The 24,400-nt window shown below is 53.4% G+C and overlaps 1 protein-coding gene across 2 annotated transcripts in view; it reads right to left on the bottom strand.

Moving 5' to 3' along the window:
• Positions 1-23,879, bottom strand: part of LOC116954755 (uncharacterized) — a 43,053-nt gene extending 19,174 nt beyond the window's left edge. For both annotated transcript variants that reach the window (XM_032975528.2, XM_032975527.2), the window contains exons 1-6: positions 23,044-23,879; positions 12,396-12,456; positions 8,112-8,140; positions 7,141-7,216; positions 5,890-6,186; positions 5,453-5,620 (exon numbers count right to left, since the gene is read on the bottom strand). In XM_032975528.2, the coding sequence (XP_032831419.2) occupies positions 5,453-5,620; positions 5,890-6,186; positions 7,141-7,216; positions 8,112-8,140; positions 12,396-12,456; positions 23,044-23,136 (724 nt within the window). In that variant the 5' untranslated portion in view covers positions 23,137-23,879. The remainder of the gene's footprint in view (positions 1-5,452; positions 5,621-5,889; positions 6,187-7,140; positions 7,217-8,111; positions 8,141-12,395; positions 12,457-23,043) is intronic.
• Between the last annotated feature and the right edge of the window lie 521 nt (positions 23,880-24,400).

Raw genomic sequence — 24,400 nt, forward strand, 5'->3', positions numbered from 1 at the left:
CATTGTGTGTGTACACGCTACTGGACAGCCAGCTGTCTCACACAAACACACAGAGCGCTGTATTAATGCTTTGCCGTGTTGCATTGCCCTTGTGCTGCCTGCCTTGTGTCATTATTAGCTCTCGAACACCGGTGAGGCAAAGCCATAAAAGAGGCCGTGACTGATGTAGCCCCCCAATCGGTTTCGAGGACATAATCGCAGCGCATTTGTTTGACACGTTTTCCCACGAAGTGCGGGTGGTTAACGTGGACCCAGTGCCTTCAAATCGGTGTCTATTTGGCCTTTGAACACCTTCACGCCTCCTGCGTTAATACCCCCCCGCCCCTTCGCGCGTGAAGGGCTCACAAGTGGCGTCATCACACCTATCCCTCCACAAATCTGGTTGCTGTCCACCTGATGATGCTGGTTGTAATTACTGGCGAAACGTCGTACTCGGATTGCGAAATGTCGCGGCTTTGCGCTCCAACACACAACCGGTGGTGCTGAGCTAGTGACGAATTGGCCACGTTCTGTTCACGTGACAACCCTTGACTGATTGGCTGTGTCGGGTGGTGGCCGGTTTAACGACACATTTATATATTTACGTGATCTAACCCAACAAAAAAAACCTCTAATGGATATTGGTTGTGAAAGCTTAATACTACGTGTTAAACAGATTGTGAATGTTGTGGATTTGCTCTCCAACACACCGGTTAGTGCTGAACTGGTAACGAATTGGCCACGTTCTATTTACGTGACAAACACTTTTACTAATTGGCTGTGTCGGGTGGTGGCGGGTTTACCGACGCATTTATATATTTACGCGATCTAACCCCAGAAAAAACTATTATGGATGATATTGGTCGCGAAAGCCCGCTACTCCACCTACAACTATGCGTTAAACCAAATGTTAAAGGTCGGTCCTCTGTTCGTAAATGAGCTCACGATCCTTGGGCGTGGCGCGCTGAGGCTACTGCCCCCCCCTCCGGTCAAACTCCACGCGCACTCAGACAAAGATGCCCCGCATAGCCTGCAAGGGGCCGTTGGGGCAAGTGCTGTCAGCGAGCAGCGAGCCGCCTTTGTCTCCCCCCAGGACCGGATTCAGTCAGACCATGCGTCACTGGTGTTGCCCGTCAGCCGGAATTGAAGTCGGCGCTCTAACCGCTACACCCCGGCCACCTGAGTTCGATTCCCGCTCACGGCCACCAACACTTATCTGAACCGGACACGGGCCTCCCCTAACGTCGACTCGGCCTCAAATGAGCACATGGTGCTTAGTGAGCCACAGTGCCGGTCGCCTTCATAGGCGCTCGCTGACAGCCACGATGCCTCCCTCCAGCGGCAGCAGTCTTGCTCAAGGCTACACGGGGCGGCGTGGCCCTGTGAGCAAGCGGCAGCGGCTGTGAAGGTCGCTCGCGGCTGCACGTGGGGGGGGGGGGGAATAGCAAAAAACGACCGACCGACCGACCGCCTTTAAGTCTTCCCAACCCCGCACCTCCCAGTGCTGAACGTTTAAACGCCCACACTCGATACCGCGTCGACGCTGTGGCTCACAAAGCAAAGGAACGTGAGTTAGGGGGGTGGTGGTGGTGGGGGGGGGGGGGCGCCCGACAGCGTGGCAGCAGCAGCGCTAGAACCGGCTGGGAGCGGTGTTCGGTCTCCTTCTCCGTTCCGTGATGACTTTGGCTCGACGCACAACACGAGCCCACGTGCCAAATGTAACCAGCGTCGGACGAAATTATCCCAAACATTGCGATCGACGTGGACAAAGATTCCCCCCACCGCTGTTAGCGAGCAGCGGCATCCACGAAAGGTGGTCAGCACCACGCCCGACCGCCTTTGTCTCTCTCCCCCCCCCCCCAAATTGGCGATGTTTTACGCAGCCACGCCAACGCATTCGTTTGAGGCTGAGTCGACCTAGGGGACCGGCCCAGGACCGGGTTCAGAAAATCGTCCGTGAACGGGAATCGGGAATCGAACCCGGGTGGCCAGGTTCGTAGACGCAGGGCGCTAACCACTACACTACCGCTCCCCCCACAATCCACATTGCAATGAACACCACCACCTCCTGAACCCGCATTGAACTCGCGTTTACTCGCGGCGAGAGATTTTAACTTCACTGCTAACCTTGACTCCTGCTCAATCCCTTATCAACCACGCGCGTGCACAAAGACAAAGTTCCCCCGTATAGCCTGCAATAGACTGTAGGGGCAAGTGCTGTTAGCGAGCAGCAGCACTTATGAAGGCCGGCACGGCACACGAGGGGGTGGGTGGCCCAACACCACGCCCGGCCGCCTTTGTCTCCCCAGTTACGATGTTTACACACCGCACCAGGTCATCATTTAAGGCCGAGTCGATCTAGGCGAGGCCCAGGACCGGATCAGATAATCGTCTTAGATGTTTGTGGCCGTGAGCGGGAATCGAACTCGGGTGGCTCCGGGGTTCGTAGCGCAGCGCGGTAGCTACTGCCCACTGCACTACCGCTCCCCACACACTCTCTCACGCACAAAGACAAAGTTCCCCCGTATAGCCTGCAATAGACTGTAGGGGCAAGTGCTGTTAGCGAGTAGCAGCACCTATGAAGGCCGGCACGGCACACGAGGGGGTGGGTGGCCCAACACCACGCCCGGCCGCCTTTGCCTCCCCAGTGACGATGTTTACCACACACCGCACCAGCGACTCATTTAAGACCGAGTCGACTTAGAGGGAGGCCCAGGACCGGATCAGCTTTAATAATCGTCAGCGGCGTCGGTGGCCGTGAGCGGGGTTCGTAGCGCAGCGCAAACGGCAGCAGCAGCAGCCTGCGCCGGTTTAATCCGACGCAGTCACACTGGCGATGATTGAGTCTGGGGCGATGATGGTGGTGTTGTTGATTGTGTCGATGGTGAATGATGCAGTCGGGTGTGGGTGGGTTGGTTGGTTGATGGTGGTGGAGCTTTCCCCCCTCGTACCGCCCTTCCCGCTCGCACCACTCACACACTGCGCGATTCAGCCGCTTGCCTTCAATATTCCGTTACTCGCGACCCACGGCCAAATTACCATCAATTAGCGACGGCGCGACCTCCTCCCTCCCCTTACCCACCCCGAGCATTCCTCTGAATTACCGAACACCCACAGCACTGAGTGGGTGGGGGGAGGGGGGCAGGGAGGTTTGGAGGGAGGGAGAGGGGGGGGGCGCAATGAATGGGTCGCTCTCACAAACCCGAGTCGCTATCCCGTCGGGGTTGCAGCAGTACGAACGCGTTGCACAAACCCTGACACTCGACACGGCTGCGCGACTTTTGCTGTTGTTTGTTGTTGACGCTGCTGCTGCTGTAGCTGCGTCTCACTTTTTTTTTTTAAAGCGAGCAAGTTAACGGCCGCCACGATCGCTTGTACGCGGCAAACGCGCCGACTATTTAAACTAAAAAAGAAAAAAAAACCCGAAAAAAATGAAATTCTCAACAACAACAACAAAATACTCTTTGGTTCTATTGGGTAAAGTCACCAAAGAGTATGGATCCTAGCAGTCACGAAAGCTTTAAATCTAGAACAACAAAATAAACAATGTTTTATTTTTACTGGTAAGGCCCACACTGAGCTGCAATGCAGCTCGATTTCAGAAGCGACCTGGCCATCACAAATGACAGCTCAACGAAGTAGGGTTATCGTCACGTGGAAATGTGTAGCAGCCAAAGACTCTAAACGAGTAATGTTGATTCTAAGTGTGGATGGAACAATCCACGTGACCACGGGGAGAGAGAGAGACACGCAAACTCCAAATATACAGCAGCAGGCATCAGGGTCGGCATCAAACCCACGACCTCCTGTATACCAGGCGAGGTAGTAAACATCTCCTAGCCACCGTGATGATGATGATGATAATGAGAGATACGCAAATCCCAAATATACAGCAGGCGTCAGGTTCGGGATCGAACCCACGACCTCCTGTAAACCAGGCGAGGTAGTTAACATCTAGCCAGCGTGCACTGCTTACGCAGAATCAGAATCTGTATTTGTCCTGGATGAATCCGATGAGCTGTGAAGCTCTTTTTCACAGATGTCAAGTAGGGGGCGGTCTCAGCAAGTGCCACGAACAAAAAGTGTTTTTCAGGTTTGTTTTTGGGTTCGGGGTGGTGGTGGGCGAACGACACATTAATATTCACGTGACATAACCCAACAAAAACAAATACCTTTTATTTCGGATGATATTGTTCGCGGAAGCCTCCCACGTGCTAAACCCAATGGTGTAATACAACAAGGGGAAAATCAACAACAACAACAGGAGTGCAAAATAGGGAAAAGGTAAAGCAAAATCAGGAGAAACAGGAAAGTGAATGAAGTACGTGAGCACACATCGTGCGAGTGCATCGCAGCAGCAGCATCATCATTCATTGAAGAGGGGAGTCGATGTCACTATCGCTTGACGCAGCGAGCGCGGTGGGAATAAGTCAATCGTAGTGCTCGTGTTGTAGTAGTAGGAGGTGGTGGTGATGGTGCTGGTGGTGGTGATGGTGATGGTGGTGGTGGTGATGGTGGTGGTGGTGGTGCTGGTGGTGGTGCTGATGGTGGTGGTGATGGTGCTGGTGGTGGTGCTGATGGTGGTGGTGGTGGTGCTGATGGTGGTGGTGGTGGTGGTGATGGTGCTGGTGATGGTGGTGGTGATGGTGGTGGTGATGGTGGTGGTGATGGTGGTGGTGGTGGTGGTGGTGATGGTGGTGGTGATGGTGGTGGTGGTGATGGTGGTGGTGCTGATGGTGGTGGTGATGGTGCTGGTGGTGGTGCTGATGGTGGTGGTGCTGATGGTGGTGGTGCTGATGGTGGTGGTGCTGATGGTGGTGGTGGTGGTGCTGGTGGTGGTGGTGCTGATGGTGGTGGTGATGGTGATGGTGGTGGTGATATTGCTGGTGGTGCTGGTGGTGGTGCTGGTGGTGCTGGTGGTGATGGTGGCGGTGGTGATGGTGCTGGTGGTGGTGGTGCTGGTGGTGGTGCTGGTGGTGGTGATGGTGCTGGTGGTGGTGGTGGTGCTGCTAGTGGTGGTGGTGCTGCTGGTGGTGATGGTGCTGGTGGTGCTGGTGGTGCTGGTGGTAATGGTGGTGGTGATGGTGGTGCTGGTGGTGGTGCTGGTGGTGGTGCTGGTGGTGGTGGTGCTGGTGGTGGTGGTGGTGCTGCTGGTGGTGCTGCTGGTGGTGCTGCTGGTGGTGATGGTGCTGGTGGTGGTGCTGCTGGTGGTGGTGGTACTGGTGGTGGTGGTGATGGTGCTGATGGTGCTGGTGGTGGTGTTGCTGGTGGTGGTGGTGCTGGTGGTGGTGGTGATGGTGGTGTTAGTTCTGGTGGTGATGATGGCCATGTTACTGGTGGTGGTGCTGGTGGTGATGGTGCTGGTGGTGGTGGTGCTGCTGGTGGTGGAGGTGGTGTTAGTTCTGGTGGTGATGATGGCCATGTTACTGGTGGTGGTGCTGGTGGTGGTGGTGGGGGCCCCGCAGGTGTCTACCTGTGGGGATCGGGGGGGAGGCCAGGTGAGGGGGGCCCCCAGCGGCCTCGCCCGGTCCGTGGGCCCACGTGACCCTTCTCCTGGGTTCAAAGGTCACATTCGCGACCTCCTCGGCCGTCCCCGGCTCCTTCCCTTCCCCAATTCCGCCCCCGCAGGCGCCTGCGGAATCTTTAAACGAGGGGGTGGGGAGGGGGGAGGGGAGGGGGGCAGAGGAACAGATCGAATTAAATTAATGAAATGGTAACGACACCTTAGCCCTCGACGTTTCAAACTACTCGTGTGAGCGTCCACACGTGTGGGGAGCGCCCGCAAGGCGAGGCCGCGCTTGTTTTATCTTTTTTTGTTTTACCTACTACGCGGTACCGTCTGCGACGGTGAAATAAAACGACGCGAAAAGAGTCGCGGGAAAACAAAACAAAAAAATCTCGCGTCCGTACCTCCCTGGGCCCCGACGCTCGGGGGGCTCCCGGCCTCCGGCTCGGCTGTCATCCCGGGCGTGGGCTCCCCTGCGTCGCCGTGGAGTCCCCCCCGGGCACCCCCCTTTTCTCCGTGGGGGGCGACCGGACCTGGGGGCACGTGGAGAACGAGGCTGGCGCGATGGCCGTCGCCGCCGCCGCCGCCGGCGCCGTCGTCGTCTTCGCCGTCTGCGCTCCGCTCGTCTTCGTTGTCCTCGAGGTCCTCCTCGTCCTCCTCCTCCGTGGCGTGGAGGTGGAGCTCCACCAGGGTCTGCATCTCTGAGACGGGGATGGGGGAGAGAGGTGGGGGCAGCGTGAGACAGGAGATGAGATGGCGTGGATCGGATGAGATGGATGAAATGAGATGGATGGGATGAGATTAGATGAGATGGATGGCAGGAGATGAAATGCTGTCGATGGGATGAGATGAATTATTTTAGATGGTGTGAGTAGGATGACATTGTTGAGACGAGATGGTGTCCATGGGAAGGGATGACAGGAAATGAGATGGCGTGGATGAGTTTGAGCTGGATGGATAAGATGGTGTGGGAGGGATGAGATGGATGAGATAAGATGTCATGGATGGGATGGGATTGCATGAGAAATGATGGGATAGAGTGTTGGTGGCAGTGGCAACCAGTCACCCAAGTTGGATTCTCGCTCATGACCAACATCTGCGACGATTACCTGAGCTCACCCGGGGCCTTCCCAACGTCGACTCAGCTGGTGGCGGTGCGTAAGCATCAGCATTGGGGAGACAAAGGCGGCCGGGGCGTCGGTTCCGCCACACCACCCGTTTGTGTGCTGAGCTGGCCTTAATAGGTGCTCGCAAGCAGCCCCTAACACAAGGGGGTCGTTGTTTTCGTGCGTGTGATTTGCGGGGAGCGGTGGTGCAGCGGTTAGCACTACGCTGCGCTACGAACCCGGCGACCCCAGTTCGATTCCCGCTCACGGCCAACACCCAGTGACAATTATCTGAACCGGGCCCGGGCATCCCCTAGGTCGACTCGGCCTCAAATTAGTACCTGGTGCTGTGTAAACATCGCCACTGGGGAGACAAAGACGGCCGGGCGTGGTGATGGCCACACACCCCCCCTCGTGTGCCGTGCCGGCCTCCATGAACAGCACTTGCCCCCAACAGTCTGTTAAAGGCTGTACGGGGGATCTTTGCCTTTGTTTTGTGTTAGTGTGATTTGCGGGACGTGACGGGGGGGGGAGGGGGGGGGGTCTCACGGCTCATGGTAGGGGGCGTGTAGGAGCTGTGGTGCCCCCCCTTTCGGGGGGAATGTCCAAGTCGGCCCTCGGTTCCCTGAAACATCAACGACGTTGAACACACGCTGGGTCAACAACAACAACAATCACGGCAACAGTAAACAAACACGTCGTGACTATCCAAACCCTACAAATACGATTAGCACGGCTGGCTACGTACGGTGCGAAAAAAAGTTCAGCATACATATATACATAGCTCACACTCGTTTTCTTTTTTTTTCCATTGGCACATGCGAGCCGTGCCGGGTGTATGTGGGGGCCGTCCCACACACACCTGGCACGGCTATTTTCCATTGCGGGCCGAAACTAAACCGTGATACGCGGGCGTCGCGCGAGACGTCGGAATCTGTCTCGGGGGGGTGGGGGGGGGGCAAGCAGGGCCCAGGGGTGGGGCCAGGGGTGGGGCCAAATGACGCGACCACCGCGTGTGACGTTGGTCGGCGACGTCGGTGGCACGGCACGGCACGGTTTTTCAACACTTGGGAAGAAAAAAAAACGAACTGCAGCCGCGCCGGGCTGGCTCAGTTGTGCCAGCGGGAGAGAGAGGCGAGTGAGGCCTGGGTAGGGGGAGGGGGTGAGTCGTGGTTGGGGGAGGAGGGGGGTGGTGGTGGTGGGTGGGTGGGGTGGTGAGTTGTGGTTGGGGGAGGAGGGGGGTGGTGGTGGTGGGTAGGGGGGGGATGAGTCGTGGTTGGGGGAGGAGGGGGTGGTGGTGGTGGGTGGGTGGGGTGGTGAGTTGTGGTTGGGGGAGGAGGGGGGGGGGTTGTGGTGGTGGGTGGGTGGGGTGGTGAGTTGTGGTTGGGGGAGGAGGGGGGGGTTGGTGGTGGTGGGTGGGTGGGGTGGTGAGTCGTGGTTGGGGGAGTAGGGGGGGTGGTGGTGGTGGATGGGGGTGAGTCGTGGTTGGTGGGTGGGGGGTAGTGGAGGGGGGTTCTCACCTCTCCATGCTCTCCATCTCTGTCATCATCTGTGGGGAGAGTGATGCCAGGACACCCGCTGTGACTTTGACACGGAAGCATTTCCCCGCGACGGGCAACCGCTCACGTGGCCACCCCCCCACCCTCGCCCCCCACCAATCCCCACAGGTAAACACCTGTACCTCCACGGCCCCCAAAACAGATACAAAGATCCCCCGGGTAGCCTCAACAGACTGTCGGGGCAAGTGCAGTTAGCGAGTAGCAGCACCTATGACGGCTGGGTGCGGGTGGCCGGCACTACGCCCGAACGCCTTTGTCTCCCCGAAGGCGATGTTTTGTGTTTACACACAACTGCATGCACCGGGTACTCATTTGAGGCTGAGTCGACTTAGGGGAGGATCCAGGACCGGTTCGGTGTTGGTGGCCGTGAGCGGCAATCGAACTCGGGTCATAGCCGGGTGGGTTAACTCTCCAACACACCGGTTAGCGCTGTGTGAGTAACTAATTGGCGTGTCTTGTTGTTTACGTGACAAACATTACTAGTGCCGGATGAAGCTAAGTGCGGGGTCTGTAGCATATGATGTTATAAAGGGGCCCTAAATAAAAATAAATACATAAATATTAAAACACAAATCTTTTACTCGCATTGTAAAGTAATTGTATTTTTTCATTTGCTATAGAGCCAAATAATACGACAAATCGCTAACCTTAAAAACCCAGTCGTTCATAAAAGTTGAAGGCGGTATAGTACTATAGTAATAGAGCAAGTGCAGAATCACTGAATCGGAATTTTATAGCTTGAAAGCGTTTAGCGCGGGGCCCTTGAAAGTGTAGTAGCTACTACTACACTTGAAAGTGTAGTAGCACCTACACATGTAGTAGCTACTACACGTGAAGTAGCTAGTACACATGATGTAGCTACTACATATGATGTAGCTACTACATATGATGTAGCTACTACATATGATGTAGCTACTACACACAACTACTACACATGTAGTAGCTACTACACATGTAGCACCTACACACGTAGTAGCTACTACATATGATGTAGCTACTACACACAACTACTACACATGTAGTAGCTACTACATATGATGTAGCTTACTACACACAACCACTACACATGTAGTAGCTACTACACATGAAGCACCTACACACGTAGTAGCTACTACATATGATGTAGCTACTTTTGCTACTACGATCATACGGCACCGAACCTTACTGAATTCGCGTGGTTGCTGCGGTGGCTGCGGGTTCAACGACGCATTTATATTGACGCGATCTTACCCCACAACCCCCTGCACTCTATGATGAATAAGATTGGTTGAGAATGCCTCCACCACCACCACCTCCCACCACCATCACCACCACTACTACGTGTTCAACCGAATTATAATAATTGCGCTCTTCGCCGCCAGCTTCACAGAGGACGTTTAAACATCGTCTGACGTCAATCGGCAAGATTAGGGGGGGGCGTTGTGTGTGGCAGCGTGCGTTGACGACTCCACATGTGCCAAACGCGTAAAATTGCAGTCGCAAAAATTGCAGTCGCAAATTTTACTCTAATGAGGGGTGGTGGTGGAGTGATACAGACGAAGCAATTATCGCCTCCCACCAGCAGCGGGCTAACGTGGCGGGGGTGGGGGGTTCGTCACGGCGTTACAAAACGAGTCCCATCCTCGTCCCTTGTGAGTTTTGAAGCACCCTGCTCGGGCTGAAATCGACGTGAAACTCGTCAGCGCAACAATGGTTTGTATTAACCTGGGTCGCACGCACCCCACATCCACCGCCCCCTCCCCCCCAATCTCCAGTGCCGGATTAGTGCGGGGCCTGGGGCATATGATGTTATAAAGGGGCCCTACATATTAAATAAATAAATAACTAAATATTTAAACACATAAATTTGTAACTTTCATAGCAAAGTAATTGTATTTATTAATTTGCTATGCAGCCAGACAATACGACAGATCGTTAAACTTAAACACCCAGTCGTTAATAAAAGTTGAAGGCGGTCTAGTACTATAGGAATAGAGCTAGTGCAGAATCACTGAACCGGAATTGAGAGCTTGGAAGCGTTTAGCGCGGGGCCCTTGAAAGTGCGGGGCCCGTAGCATCTGTAACTACTTGTGCTACTAGGATAATCCGGCACGAACCCTCTCTCTCTCTGGGGTGTGCGAGATGCCCTTTCAGAGGTGTGCGAGACATGGCGAGAATTAATATTCTTTGGTAAAGTCACGTAGACAAATAATTTAACAAAATTAACTTCATTTTTATTTTTTTTATTGTATTGTTCTATCGATGTGACTATACAGAAAGACCCAAAGAATATGAATTCCTGCAGTCACGAAAGCTTTAAGTCGAGATTTATGGCCAGAATTATATTTCTTTAGAAGGTAAATAATCGAAAACACAAATTAAGCACGGGGCCACTGAGAGTACAACTTTGTTTCATCAAACCTTTTTGCTATTGATGTTAACATTATAAAAAATATATATATATTATGATTGAGAACCAAATGGGTGTGCAAGGCTGCAATAAAGGTTAAGACCCGCTGCTCTGAAGTTGGGGTCGGGGGGTGTCTTTTATTTTCTTTACGGCGGTTTTATGACGGCAGCGAGGAAGAAATAGAGCCGGTCCAGTGACCGTGCAGCTGCCAATGATTGATTTATACGGATCGCCCCCCACTCGCCCCCCCCCCACCCCGCCACTCAGTTGTGACGCACATCGTCGTCATCATCGTCGTCATCATCGTCGTCATCGCCGTCATCATCGTCGTCATCGTTATCATCGTCGTCATCGTCGTCATCATCGTCATCGTCGTTATCATTGTCGTCGTCATCATCATCGTCGTCATCGTGGTCGTCGTCATCATCATCATCGTCGTCATCGTCGTCATTGTCGTCGTTATCGTCGTCATCATCGTCATCATTGTCGTCGTCATCATCATCGTCGTCATCGTGGTCGTCGTCATCATCATCATCGTCGTCATCGTCGTCATCGTGGTCGTCAAGAGCGCGCGCCGGGGGGGTGGGGTCGGGGGGGTTCCAGAGACGCAGCTGAGCCGCCAGCGGTTCGGAACTTTGGGTTCGGATCTCGGGGGGGGGGGCGCTCAGCCCCTGCCGCCGGGATGTGATTGAAGTGCAGTGAGTTAAACTAAAACTTTCATGAATAATGTTATATACATATATTTTTAAACCAGGTAAGGCCCTACCGAGCTGCGATAAAGCTCAATTGTTTATTTTATTTATTGATTTCAGAAGCGACCTCTGATCATCGCAAACGATTGCTCAAAGAAATTGGCTCTTAGTTATCACGTGGGCATTGACAGCAGTCAAAATGCTCTAAACGACGTGGCGTTGATTCTAAATTTGGAGGGAAACACCGGAGGACCCGGAGAAAAAATGTACACGACCATGGATGGAGATAACAGAGGTTTTTTTGGGGTTAGATCGCGTAAATATAAAAATGTGTCGTTAAACCCGCCACCACCCGACACAGCCAACTAGTAAAGGGTTGTCACGTAAACAGAACGCGGCCAATTCGTCACGAGAGCCAAGCCACGACATTTACAATCTTGAGTACGACGTTTCGCCAGTAATTACAACTAGCTTTATCAGGCGACAGACAGATTTGTGGAGAAGTCCACCTATTTCGTTCCTTATATAGATAAACAGCAGGCGTCAGGGTTAATGATTCTGACTGGTCGGATTGGAGAGCAGGCCAGCCATCGGCTAGCCAGGGAAACTCGAGGCATGGATTATTGTAATAGTCGTGAATTACCCAGGACAGCCTCACTCATTGCCATGACAATCACTGTTTTATTTGACCAGGTAAGGCCCACACTTAGCTGCTATGCAACTCTTTTTCAGAAGCCACCTGGGCTCACGCGCAAATGAGAAGAAGTGGCTTATCATTCGGACATTTATGGGCAAGGCAAAGACTCTAAACGCATGGCGTTGCTTCTAAATGTGGAGGGAAAAATCCACGCGACCACGGGGAGAGAGAGAGAGAGAGAGACATGCAAACTCCAAATATAAAGCCGTCGGGGTCGAACTCACGACCTCCTGTATACCAGGCGAGAGAGTTAACATCACCTAGCCACACACAGAGATCCATAGACTCGCGAGTTTTTGCTTAAACCAGATTCCCCCTTGCACAGGGAGAGAGAGAGAGAGAGATTGAGGGAGCTATACATCACTTGAGAAGCATCCCAGCTGGGTCCTGGAGTCGACTCGAATTAGTCGACTAGAATCAACCTCTGGCGGGGGGGGGGGGGTGTGATGTGCGGGATCGATTCGCACCTGGAGACGTCTGATCGTTGAGCAGGAAGAGCGTGGCTGGGGTTGGGCGACGCTTCCTAAGCTGCAACACGCAAACAAAAACAAAACACGCGCGGTGTGAACACGTGGGCACGTGCTCTGTCCACTGCTGGATCAAGGCCTCCGCGTCGTTGTGAGCGCACTGCTGGATGGGAGGACTCGGGGTGGTGATGTGATGTCTAGCTACTGCTGGATGAATGCTCTGCCCATTATCATTATAAACTAACACACACATCACCCTACCATCCATCACTACCATCACCCTACCATCCATCACACACATCACCCTACCTTCCATCACACACATCACCCTACCAACCATCACGCACATCACCCTACCATCCATCACACACATCACCCTACCATCCACCACTACCATCACCCTACCATCCATCACGCACATCACCCTACCATCCATCACACACATCACCCTACCATCCACCACACACATCACCCTACCATCCACCACACACATCACCCTACCATCCACCACTACCATCACCCTACGATCCACCACACACATCACCCTACCATACATCACACACATCACCCTACCATCCACCACACACATCACCCTACCATCCACCACACACATCACCCTACCATCCACCACACACATCACCCTACCATCCACCACACACATCACGCGACCATCCATCACACACATCACCCTACCATCCACCACACACATCACCCTACCATCTCACCACACACATCACCCTACCATCCACCACACACATCACCCTACCATCCATCACTACCGTCACCATACCATCCACCACACACATCACCCTACCATCCACAACACACATCACCCTACCATCCACCACACACATCACCCTACCATCCACCACACACATCACCCTACCATCCATCACACACATCACCATACCATCCACCACACACATCACCCTACCATCCACCACACACATCACCCTACCATCCATCACACACATCACCCTACCATCCATCACACACATCACCCTACCATCCACCACACACATCACCCTACCATCCACCACACACATCACCCTACCATCCACCACACACATCACCCTACCATCCACCACACACATCACCCTACCATCCACCACACACATCACCCTACCATCCATCACTACCATCACCATACCATCCACCACACACATCACCCTACCATCCACCACACACATCACCCTACCATCCACCACACACATCACCCTACCATCCACGACACACATCACCCTACCATCCATCACACACATCACCCTACTATCCATCACACACATCACCCTACCATCCACCACACACATCACCCTACCATCCACCACACACATCACCCTACCATCCACCACACACATCACCCTACCATCCACCACACACATCACCCTACCATCCACCACACACATCACCCTACCATCCATCACGCACATCACCCTACCATCCATCACACACATCACCCTACCATCCACCACGCACATCACCCTACCATCCACCACACACATCACCCTACCATCCACCACACACATCACCCTACCATCCATCACACACATCACGCTACCATCCACCACACACATCACCCTACCATCCACCACACACATCACCATACCATCCACCACACACATCACCCTACCATCCACCACACACATCACCCTACCATCCATCACACACATCACCCTACCATCCACCACACACATCACCCTACCATCCACCACACACATCACCCTACCATCCACCACACACATCACCCTACCATCCACCACACACATCACCCTACCATCCACCACACACATCACCCTACCATCCATCACACACATCACCCTACCATCCACCACACACATCACCCTACCATCCATCACACACATCACCCTACTATCCATCACACACATCACCCTACCATCCACCACACACATCACCCTACCATCCACCACACACATCACCCTACCATCCACCACACACATCACCCTACCATCCATCACGCACATCACCCTACCATCCATCACACACATCACCCTACCATCCACCACGCACATCACCCTACCATCCACCACACACATCACCCTACCATCCACCACACACATCACCCTACCATCCATCACACACATCACGCTACCATCCACCACACACATCACCCTACCATCCACCACACACATCACCATACCATCCACCACACACATCACCCTACCATCCACCACACACATCACCCTACCATCCATCACACACATCACCCTACCATCCACCACACACATCACCCTACCATCCACCACACACATCACCCTACCATCCACCACACACATCACCCTACCATCCACCACACACATCACCCTACCATCCACCACACACATCACCCTACCATCCATCACACACATCACCCTACCATCCACCACACACATCACCCTACCATCCATCACACACATCACCCTACTATCCATCACACACATCACCCTACCATCCACCACACACATCACCCTACCATCCACCACACACATCACCCTACCATCCACCACACACATCACCCTACCATCCACCACACACATCACCCTACCATCCACCACACACATCACCCTACCATCCATCACGCACATCACCCTACCATCCATCACACACATCACCCTACCATCCACCACGCACATCACCCTACCATCCACCACACACATCACCCTACCATCCACCACACACATCACCCTACCATCCACCACACACATCACCCTACCATCCATCACACACATCACCCTACCATCCACCACACACATCACCCTACCATCCATCACACACATCACCCTACCATCCACCACACACATCACCCTACCATCCATCACACACATCACCATACCATCCATCACACACATCACCCTACCATCCACCACACACATCACCCTACCATCCATCACAAACATCATCCGACCGTCCACCAACACGTGACACGACTAGGGATGAGATTTTTTTGGGAACTTTTAACAAATTCCGATTTCAGATATTGAAGGGGGATCCTCGGATGCCCTCCGCTGCGAACCTTGCAGACGGCCGATGCAATCGCAGGGCAAGAGACGATGGCGAGAACCGCAGCTTGGAGAGAGGAGAGATGGAGGGGGCTGTGAGAGAGCAAGCAAAGAGAGAGAGAGAGATTTAGAGAGCGCAGAGGGTGAGACGGAGAGCTCTGCATGCAGATCTAAGCTACCCGTCGGAGGCAGTTTGACTGTGGGAAGGGCTGCGTGCAGGTGCAGCACTTGTCGTAGTTATAAAAAAAGAGAGCGAGAGAGTGAGCGAGAGAGAGCCAAATGGAGTAGGAAGAGAGGGGGCAGGGAGAGAGGTGGGGGGGGGGGCAGCGAAGGGGGTAGAGAGAGAAGAGGGGCAGAGAGGGGGGTAGTGAGAGAGAGAGGGAAGGGGTAAGGAGAGCAGAAAAAAATATTTTGTTGGGTCTTTCATTTAAAAGGGGGGGGGGAGGGGGGAGGTTCACACAAAGCAAAGCATAACAAAAAACAAAAAAAACGAAATGATGAACGAAGCAAAGTGCCGACTACACCGAGCATCTTCTTGTTTCCTCTGATCGTGAAAAAAAAAGAGAGAGAGAACGAGGGATGGCGAGTGAGATAGGTATGAGAGAGATAGAGAGAGGAGGAGGGGGGCTGGTTTTGAGAGAGTGACAGAGTTTATCGAGATAAAGAGAGATGGCACGGGGTTTTAGTGAGAGAGAGAGGGGGGGGGGGGGGGATAAAGGGTTTACGAGTGAGAGGGGAGCGACAGGGTAGGGATGGGGGAGTATATGACGGGGGGAGAGAGAGAGAGAGACTTTTGACTTTTAAACAACTTTTATTGCCGCCAGCAGCAACAGCGCTGGGGGCGATTCCGATACGAAATACACAAAGTCACCAGCAACACAAATGAAAACAAACACTCTACATCCCCGCGCTGTGGCGCAAAATGCACCGCGCACAACACGAAATAAAAGCCACGTGGTGGTGGTGTTGGTCATCGCGCGCGCCACGGTGACGAGCGAGCGCTTCAGAAGATGAACACGTGGGGTGGTGCCGTCCACGCTGGTACAGAGAGGGGCTTGTCCGGCTCCCCAGCGTTCGAAGAAGACGCTCTGAACATCACCGACACGTGTGTGTGTGGTACGTGGCGTGCTCCAGCCGGAGCCGAGAGAGAGAGGTATGGGGGCATAGAGGGTTTATGAGTGAGAGAGGAGCGGCAGGGTAGGGAGAGGGGGTTTATGAGGGGGCGGTGGGGTGAGCGAACGAGGCAGTACAGAGAGATGAGACGGAGTGGGGAGCTAGAAAGTTTACAGCACACGGGGGGATTGGGGAACGTTGCCTAACTGAGCACCGAACAGGAAATCTTGACCTCCCGACTTGACTTGAGCGGCCAGACAAAGACAAAGATCCCCCGTGTAGCATTAACAGACTGTTGGGGCAAGTGCTGTTGGCGAGTAGCACCCTATGAAGACCGGCACGGCTCACTCGGGGTTGGGCGGACAGCACCACGCCCGGCCGCCTTTGTCTCCCCAGTAGCGATGTTTGCTACACACCGCACCAGGTTACCAATTTGAGGCTGAGTCGACCTAGGGGAGGCCCAGGACCGGTTCAGATGATCGTCACAGGTGTCGGCCGTGAGCGGGAATCGAACTCGGGTGGCCGGTATTCGGCTGACCCCAAACAAACATTACCACACTCACACAGCTCCTGAGCGTTCGCCAATAACAACAACAACAAGAAGAACAACAACAAACGACACGAAAACTAACGTCCGTGTAGGCCCAGCAATATTAAAGCGGCTATCGCATTGAAGGGGCGTGACTACCCCGGCCCGCTAAAATTAGAAACGGGATTTTGTTTTACCGGATTTAAATTGTTTTATTTAATTCCCCCCCCACCTCCCCTCTAATACCCGATCAGTGCGGCCGTGGTGAAAGCGACAGTTCAGCTGTCGCATTCACGGCCGACGCTTTAGAAGGGGTTTGGCCTCGTTTGGTCGCGGCCCGTGTCGAGAGAGGCCGGGGGCATCGTTGAGAGAGGCCGCGGGTCGCGTCCAGAAAGGCCGCTGGGCCGTATCTGGAGAGGCCGCTGGGCCGTGTCTAGAGAGTCCGCTGGGCCGTGTCTGGAGAGGCCGCTGGGCCGTATCTGGAGAGGCCACTGGGCCGTGTCTGGAGAGTCCGCTGGGCCGTATCTGGAGAGGCCGCTGGGCCGTATCCAGAAAGGCCACCGGGTCGTATCTGGAGAGACCGCTGGGCCGTATCTGGAGAGGCCACTGGACCGTGTCTAGAGAGGCCACTGGGCCGTCGTGACTTTTACCGAATAGAACCAAAGAGTACGTATCTATAGAGGCCAATGGGCCGTATCTGGAGAGGCCACTGGGCCGTGTCTGGAGAGGCCGCTGGGCCGTATCTGGAGAGGCCGCGGGCCGTGTTGAGAGAGGCCGCGGGAAAAAAAGTCGTGGGCTCTAGATGGTCCGCGGGCTTCACGATGATGTGTAATATCCGGATCGAACCCATGACCACCTGTATACCAGGCGAGGTAGTTAACATCTCCTAGCCACCGTGATGATGATGAGAGAGAGAGACACGCAAACTCCAAATATACAGCAAGGGTCAGGGTCGGGATCGAACCCACGACCTCCTGTATACAAGGCGTGGTTGTTAACATCTCTCGTGACCCAGACACCGTTCCCTCCTCCTCCTCCTGGTCTCGCTATCGCGAGCAAATTGTACAGGATGCGCACTCGTCGTAAAAAAGCACAGAGGCGGAGACGAGACAGAAAGAGAGAGAGAGAGGGGAAAAAGAATGAATCAATTGAGACTCGATAATGGAAATTCCTAACAGATAATGATTGTCTTATTTGAGTTTGCCGTGTCTGGTGGCACCCAGGGCTCGCTAGGGCGTAACCGAAGCCTACAGAGTAAAAATGTACGCATGCCAGTGCCGGATAACCGTAGTAGCAAAAGTAGCTACATATGTAGTAGCTACCACACGTGTAGTAGCTACTACATGTGTACATATACAGCATATGTAGTAGTAGCTACTACACGTGTAGTAGCTACTACTACATATGTAGCTACTAGTAGCTACTACTACATATGTAGTAGCTACGGGCCCCGCACTTTCAAGGGCCCCGCGCTAAATGCTTTCAAGCTATCAATTCTGGTTCAGTGATTCTGCACTTGCTCTATTACTATAGTACTATACCGCCTTTAACTTTTATGAACGACCGGGTGTTTAAGGTTAGCGATTTGTCGTATTATCTGGCTGTATAGCAAATGAAAAAAATACAATTACTTTACTATGCGAGTAAACAAAAAGTGTTTTTTTAACATTTACGTTTTTTAAAAAATTTAGTGCCCCTTGATAACATCATATGTTACAGGCCCCGCACTTAGGTTAATCCGGCACTGACGCATGTTGAACGTCTTTCGCAACCGTACGTCGCCAAGCAGCGCTAATCGGTTGGCTAAAATAACAACAACAATAACAACAACGACGACGACGAGAAGACGCGACCGTGAAGAACGATTTGTACTCTCCGCACCGATCACGTGCCAATGCGATAATTTTGTGGTCATGCGTTGTATCATTTTGTCGGAGGATAAATGAACGCCTGCCCAAATCGTAATCAGCGTGTCCTTGCCGATACACACGTGGCGGCCCGCCAGGGTTAGGTAAAGCGAGCCTGACTGCTGATGAGACACTGACTGTCAAAGCCAGTGCTGGCTTATGAACAGGTGGCAGTTCGCCGGCATTGGTTTCAAGCGAGCCTGACTGCTGATGAGGCCCTGAAAATCAAAACCAGTGCTGGCTTATAAACGCGTGGTATTTCGCCACCATTGGTTTCAAGCGAGCCTGACTCTGCTGATGAGACACGTGATATGGGATCTGGACCAGAGTTTTTGCTTGCATTGAACCAATGCTGCTGACAGGAAGTCCCCCCCCCCCCCGTGGCTGACGGGATGTGTAAAAAATACCCGTGCTTAAATATGTTACGTCGAGGGACGTGTGCGTATGAAGGAGGGGAGCGGTTGTGTAGCGGTCAGCGCGCTGCGCTACGAACCCGGCGACCCGGGTTCGATTCCCGCTCAGTGCCAACACCCAGTGACGGTCATCTGAACCGGACGTCTGGCCAGGCATGGAATGCCCCCTATCCAGAGGGCACCGTGTAGGGATCCCCTCGAGAGGAGGACCCTCCCACCGGCAGTGGCGCGAGCGAGCTGATTGCGGGGCTGCGCCTTTGGCTTCACCATCAAGTTACTCATTTTTTGAGCTGCCGTTTTGTATTCACCATCAAGCCCTCGACGTAGCACCGCGTGAAAGGCAGGCAATGTGCACGATCACGCGCGTTTACATAACACGTGGCTCGGCCACAACGCTCACCACCGCCTTGTTCACTGACTCGGTCCCTATTCCAACGACGCTCACCACTGCCTTGTCCCTTTTGCATTGAGGCAGTGGGTGGGTGGGTGATTGATGCAGTTGGCCAGGCTGCGGCACAGTTACCGTGCAGGAAGAAAAACAAAGTTCAAGTCGAAAGTGCTCGGGGAAAGTCGGCCCCACGTTGCAGCGACAAAACACGCGAATGCACAGGGTGACACACGGTGACACACGTGCCTGAGTGAGACACACAAAGACAAAGATCCCCCGTATAGCCTTTAAAAAGACTGTTGGGGCAAGTGCTGTTAGCACGTATGAAGGCCGGATACGCAACACTTGGGTGTGCGTAGCCAGTACCACGTCCGGCCGCCTTTGTCTCCCCAGTAGCGGTGTTTACATATCGCACTAAGTGCTCATTTGAGGCTGAGTCGACCTAGGGGAGGCCCGGGACCGGTTCAAATAATCCTCACCGGCGTTGGTGGCCGTGAGCGTGAATAGAATCCGGGTCGTCGGGTTCGTAGCGCAGCGCCCTAACCACTACACCACCGCTCCCCACAACAACAACAATAAGACACACATACGCGCACAGACACCGCACTTAACACAAAGTCACATGCACACACAACACACAATGATCTCACCACGCACGCACAGGGAGAACGCTGTTTGTTAGCCAGTGCTGTACTTCACGGCCTGCACGAGTGGGGGGGGGGGGGGGGGTAAAAACAATACCACGCCCGGCAGCCTTTGTCTCTCCCTAGTGCTGATCTGTGTACGCTCCGCGAACAAGGTACTCATTTGAGGCTGGGTCTACAGGCTGAGGTGTTCGCCACTGATGCCGGCCTTGGCCGAGAAACGGAACTTTGGGTCGTCGAGTTTGGATTACAGCTCACTAACCACTCTGCCACCGCTCCCCACTAGATATAGACACAAACAAAGATCCCCCGTGTAGCCTGTAACAGACTGTTGGGGCAAGTGCTGTTAGCGAGCAGTACCCTATGCAGACCGGCAACTGCACACGAGGGGGTGGGTGGCCAAAACCACGCCCGGCCGCCTTTGTCTCCCTTAGTAAGGACGTTTAAACATAGCACCGGGTAGCCATTTGAGGCTGAGTCGACCTAGGGGAGGCCCAGGATGGGTTCTGATCATCGTCACCGGTGTGGGCCGTGAACGGGAATCGAACTCGGATTGCCCGGTTCGTAGCGCAGCGCGCTAACCGCTGCACCACCGCTCCCCACAGTATACACACACACATACAAAGGCAAAGATTTCCCGTCTAGCCATAACAGACTGTGGGGGCAAGTGCTGTCAGCGAGTAGCACCCTATGAATACCAGCACGGCACACGAGGATGTGGTGTGGCCAATGCCACGCCCGGCCGCCTTTGTCTCTCCCCAGTGCTGATCTGTGCACATGCCGCAAGCAAGTACTCATTTAAGGCTGGGTCGACCTAGGGGAGGTCCCGGACCGACACGCGCGTAAACCACATATACAAAGACAAAGGTCCCACCGTGTAGCCTTCACAGGCTGTTGGGGCCAAGTGCTGTTAGCGAGCAGCACCTATGAAGGCCGGCACTGATGTCAGCCCTGAGTTAGGGCACCACGGTGGGTAGGAGATGTTAACTACCTCGCCTGGTATACAGGAGATCGTGGGTTCAATCACGATCCTAACGCCTGCTGTATATGTTGAGTTTGCGTGTCTCTCATGATCATCACGGTGGCTAGGAGATGTTAACTACCTCGCCTGGTATACAGGAGGTCGTGGGTTCAATCACGATCCTAACGCCTGTTGTATAAGTGGAGTTTGCGTGTCTCTCATGATCATCACGGTGGCTAGGAGATGTTAACTACCTCGCCTGGTATACAGGAGGTCGTGGGTTCGATCCCGAATATGACGCCTGTTGCTGTATATGTTGAGTTTGCGTGTCTCTCATGATCATCACGGTGGCTAGGAGATGTTAACTACCTCGCCTGGTATACAGGAGGTCGTGGGTTCAATCACGATCCTAACGCCTGCTGCTGTATATTTGGAGTTTGCGTGTCTCTCTCATCATCATCATCACGGTGGCTAGGAGACGTTAACTACCTCGCCTGATCTACATGAGATCGTGGGTTTAATCACGATCCTGACGCCTGCTGCTGCTGCTGTATATTTCGAGTTTGCGTGTCTCTCTCATCATCATCACGGTGGCTAGGAGATGTTAACTACCTCGCCTGGTCTACAGGAGATTGTGGGTTCAATCACGATCCTAACGCCTGCTGCTGCTGCTGTATATTTGGAGTTTGCGTGTCTCTTTCATCATCATCATCACGGTGGCTAGGAGATGTTAACTACCTCGCCTGGTCTACAGGAGATCGTGGGTTCAATCACGATCCTAACGCCTGCTGCTGCTGTATGTTTGCAGTTTGCGTGTCTCTCTCATCATCATCATCATCACGGTGGCTAGTAGATGTTAACTACCTCGCCTGTTATACAGGAGATCGTGGGTTCAATCACGATCCTGACGCCTGCTGCTGCTGTATATTTGGAGTTTGCGTGTCTCTCTCATCATCACGGTGGCTAGGAGATGTTAACTACCTCGCCTGTTATACAGGAGATCGTGGGTTCAATCACGATCCTGACGCCTGCTGCTGCTGTATATTTGGAGTTTGCGTGTCTCTCTCACCATCATCATCACGGTGGCTAGGAGATGTTAACTACCTCGCCTGGTCTACAGGAGATCGTGGGTTTAATCACGATTCTGACGCCTGCGGCTGTATATTTGGAGTTTGCGTGTCTTTCTCATCATCATCATCACGATGGCTAGGAGATGTTAACTACCTCGCTTGGTATACAGGATATCGTGGGTTCAATCACGATCCTAACGCCTGCTGCTGTATATGTGCAGTTTGCGTGTCTCTCTCATCATCATCATCACGGTGGCTAGGAGATGTTAACTACCTCGCCTGGTCTATAGGAGATCGTGGGTTCAATCACGATCCTAACGCCTGCTGCTGCTGTATATTTGGAGTTTGCGTGTCTCCCTCTCTTCTCCGTTGTCGCGTGGATTTTTCTCCGGGTCCTCCGTGTTTCCCCCCCCCCTCCCACACCCCTCCACATTTTTAATCAACATCACCCACTCGTCTCCACATTTCCACGCGATGGTCATGCTATCGCTTGTGATGGCCGTATCGCTTCTGAGCTACATAGCTCAGTGGGGCCTTACCTGCTATTACATTTCTTTATTTAAAATATAGTTTTATAAAGATTGTATAATTACACGAACTCTCCCTCTCTCTCTTTCTCAAACTCACCTGTTCTGAAGAGCGGGGATCCAAGTGACCGTGCAGCTGCTTGCTGGGCACCTCAAACTGAAGCTTCTTCTTGGGGCTCTTACGCTGATCCATGTTGATTGTCCACGCAGCCCAGAGTCCAGGGCCGAGGTCACAAGGTCACGGCCGGAGGCGTCAGCCGAGGTCGACGAGGGATTGGTCAGCCTCGGAGCGATTTGGTCTCGCGCTGAGCTGGGCTGCTTCGCACGTGTGTTTGATGTTTGTGTCCCTCTCTCGCTTTGTCTCTCTCGCTCGACCTTAAAGTCTCTCTCTGACTCAACGTATCTCCCTCCCTCTCTCTCTCTCTGACTCAAACTTAGCTCGGCTCACTCTCGGCTCAGTCTCCCTGGCTCTCTCCCTCTCTCTCTTCACCTTCGCGAGGCGAGAGCGCAACGAGTGACAAGGCGGGACGCTCAAAGTGAAATGCTTCACATTTGGCATCGGTGGGGGGGGGGAGCGAGGCGTTAGGGGGCGGAGCGCTTCAGGATTCCATGGCCAATCTTCAAACGAGCCCAGCCGCTGCCAACTCTATAGCTAGCCAATCAGATGCGAGCCCTGAAGCTAGCCCTAACCTCTAAACCCTAACGCTATCAATATGCCATACAAACTAGCCAACGAGATGCGAGCCCTGAAGCTAGCCCTAACCTCTAAACCCTAACGCTATCAATATGCCATACAAACTAGCCAACCAGATGCGAGCCCTGAAGCTAGCCCTAACCTCTAAACCCTAACCCCATCCATAGCTATCGCTAGCTAGCCCTATCACTAGCTAGCTCTACCACTAGCTAGCCCTATCACTAGCTAGCTCGATCACTAGCTAGCCCTATCGCTAGCTAGCGCTATCACTAGCTAGAACTATCACTACCAAGCCCTATCACTAGCTAGCCCTATAACTAGCTATCCCTGTCACTAGCCAGCTCTATCACTAGCTAGCTCTATCACTAGCTAGCTCTATCACTAGCTAGCCCTCACTAGCTAGTTCTATCACTAGCTAAGCCCTATCACTAGCTAGCCCTATCACTAGCTAGCCCTATCGCTAGCTAGCTCTATAACGAGCTAGCTCTATCACTAGCTAGCTATATCACTAGCTAGCCCTATCACTAGCTAGCTCTATCACTAGCTAGCCCTATTACTAGCTAGCTCTACCACTAGCTAGTCATATCACTAGCTAGCCCTATCACTAGCTAGCCCTATCACTAGCTAGCTCTATCACTAGCTAGCCCTATCACTAGCTAGCTCTATCACAAGCTAGCTCCATCACTAGCTAGCCCTATCACTAGCTAGCTCTATCATAAGCTAGCTCCATCACTAGCTAGCCCTATCACTAGCTAGCTCCATC

This window comes from Petromyzon marinus, chromosome 56 (assembly GCF_048934315.1).
Source record: "Petromyzon marinus isolate PM22_M1 ecotype Great Lakes invasive population chromosome 56, UKy_Petmar_22M1.pri1.0, whole genome shotgun sequence".
Taxonomy (NCBI): Eukaryota; Metazoa; Chordata; class Hyperoartia; order Petromyzontiformes; family Petromyzontidae; genus Petromyzon; species Petromyzon marinus.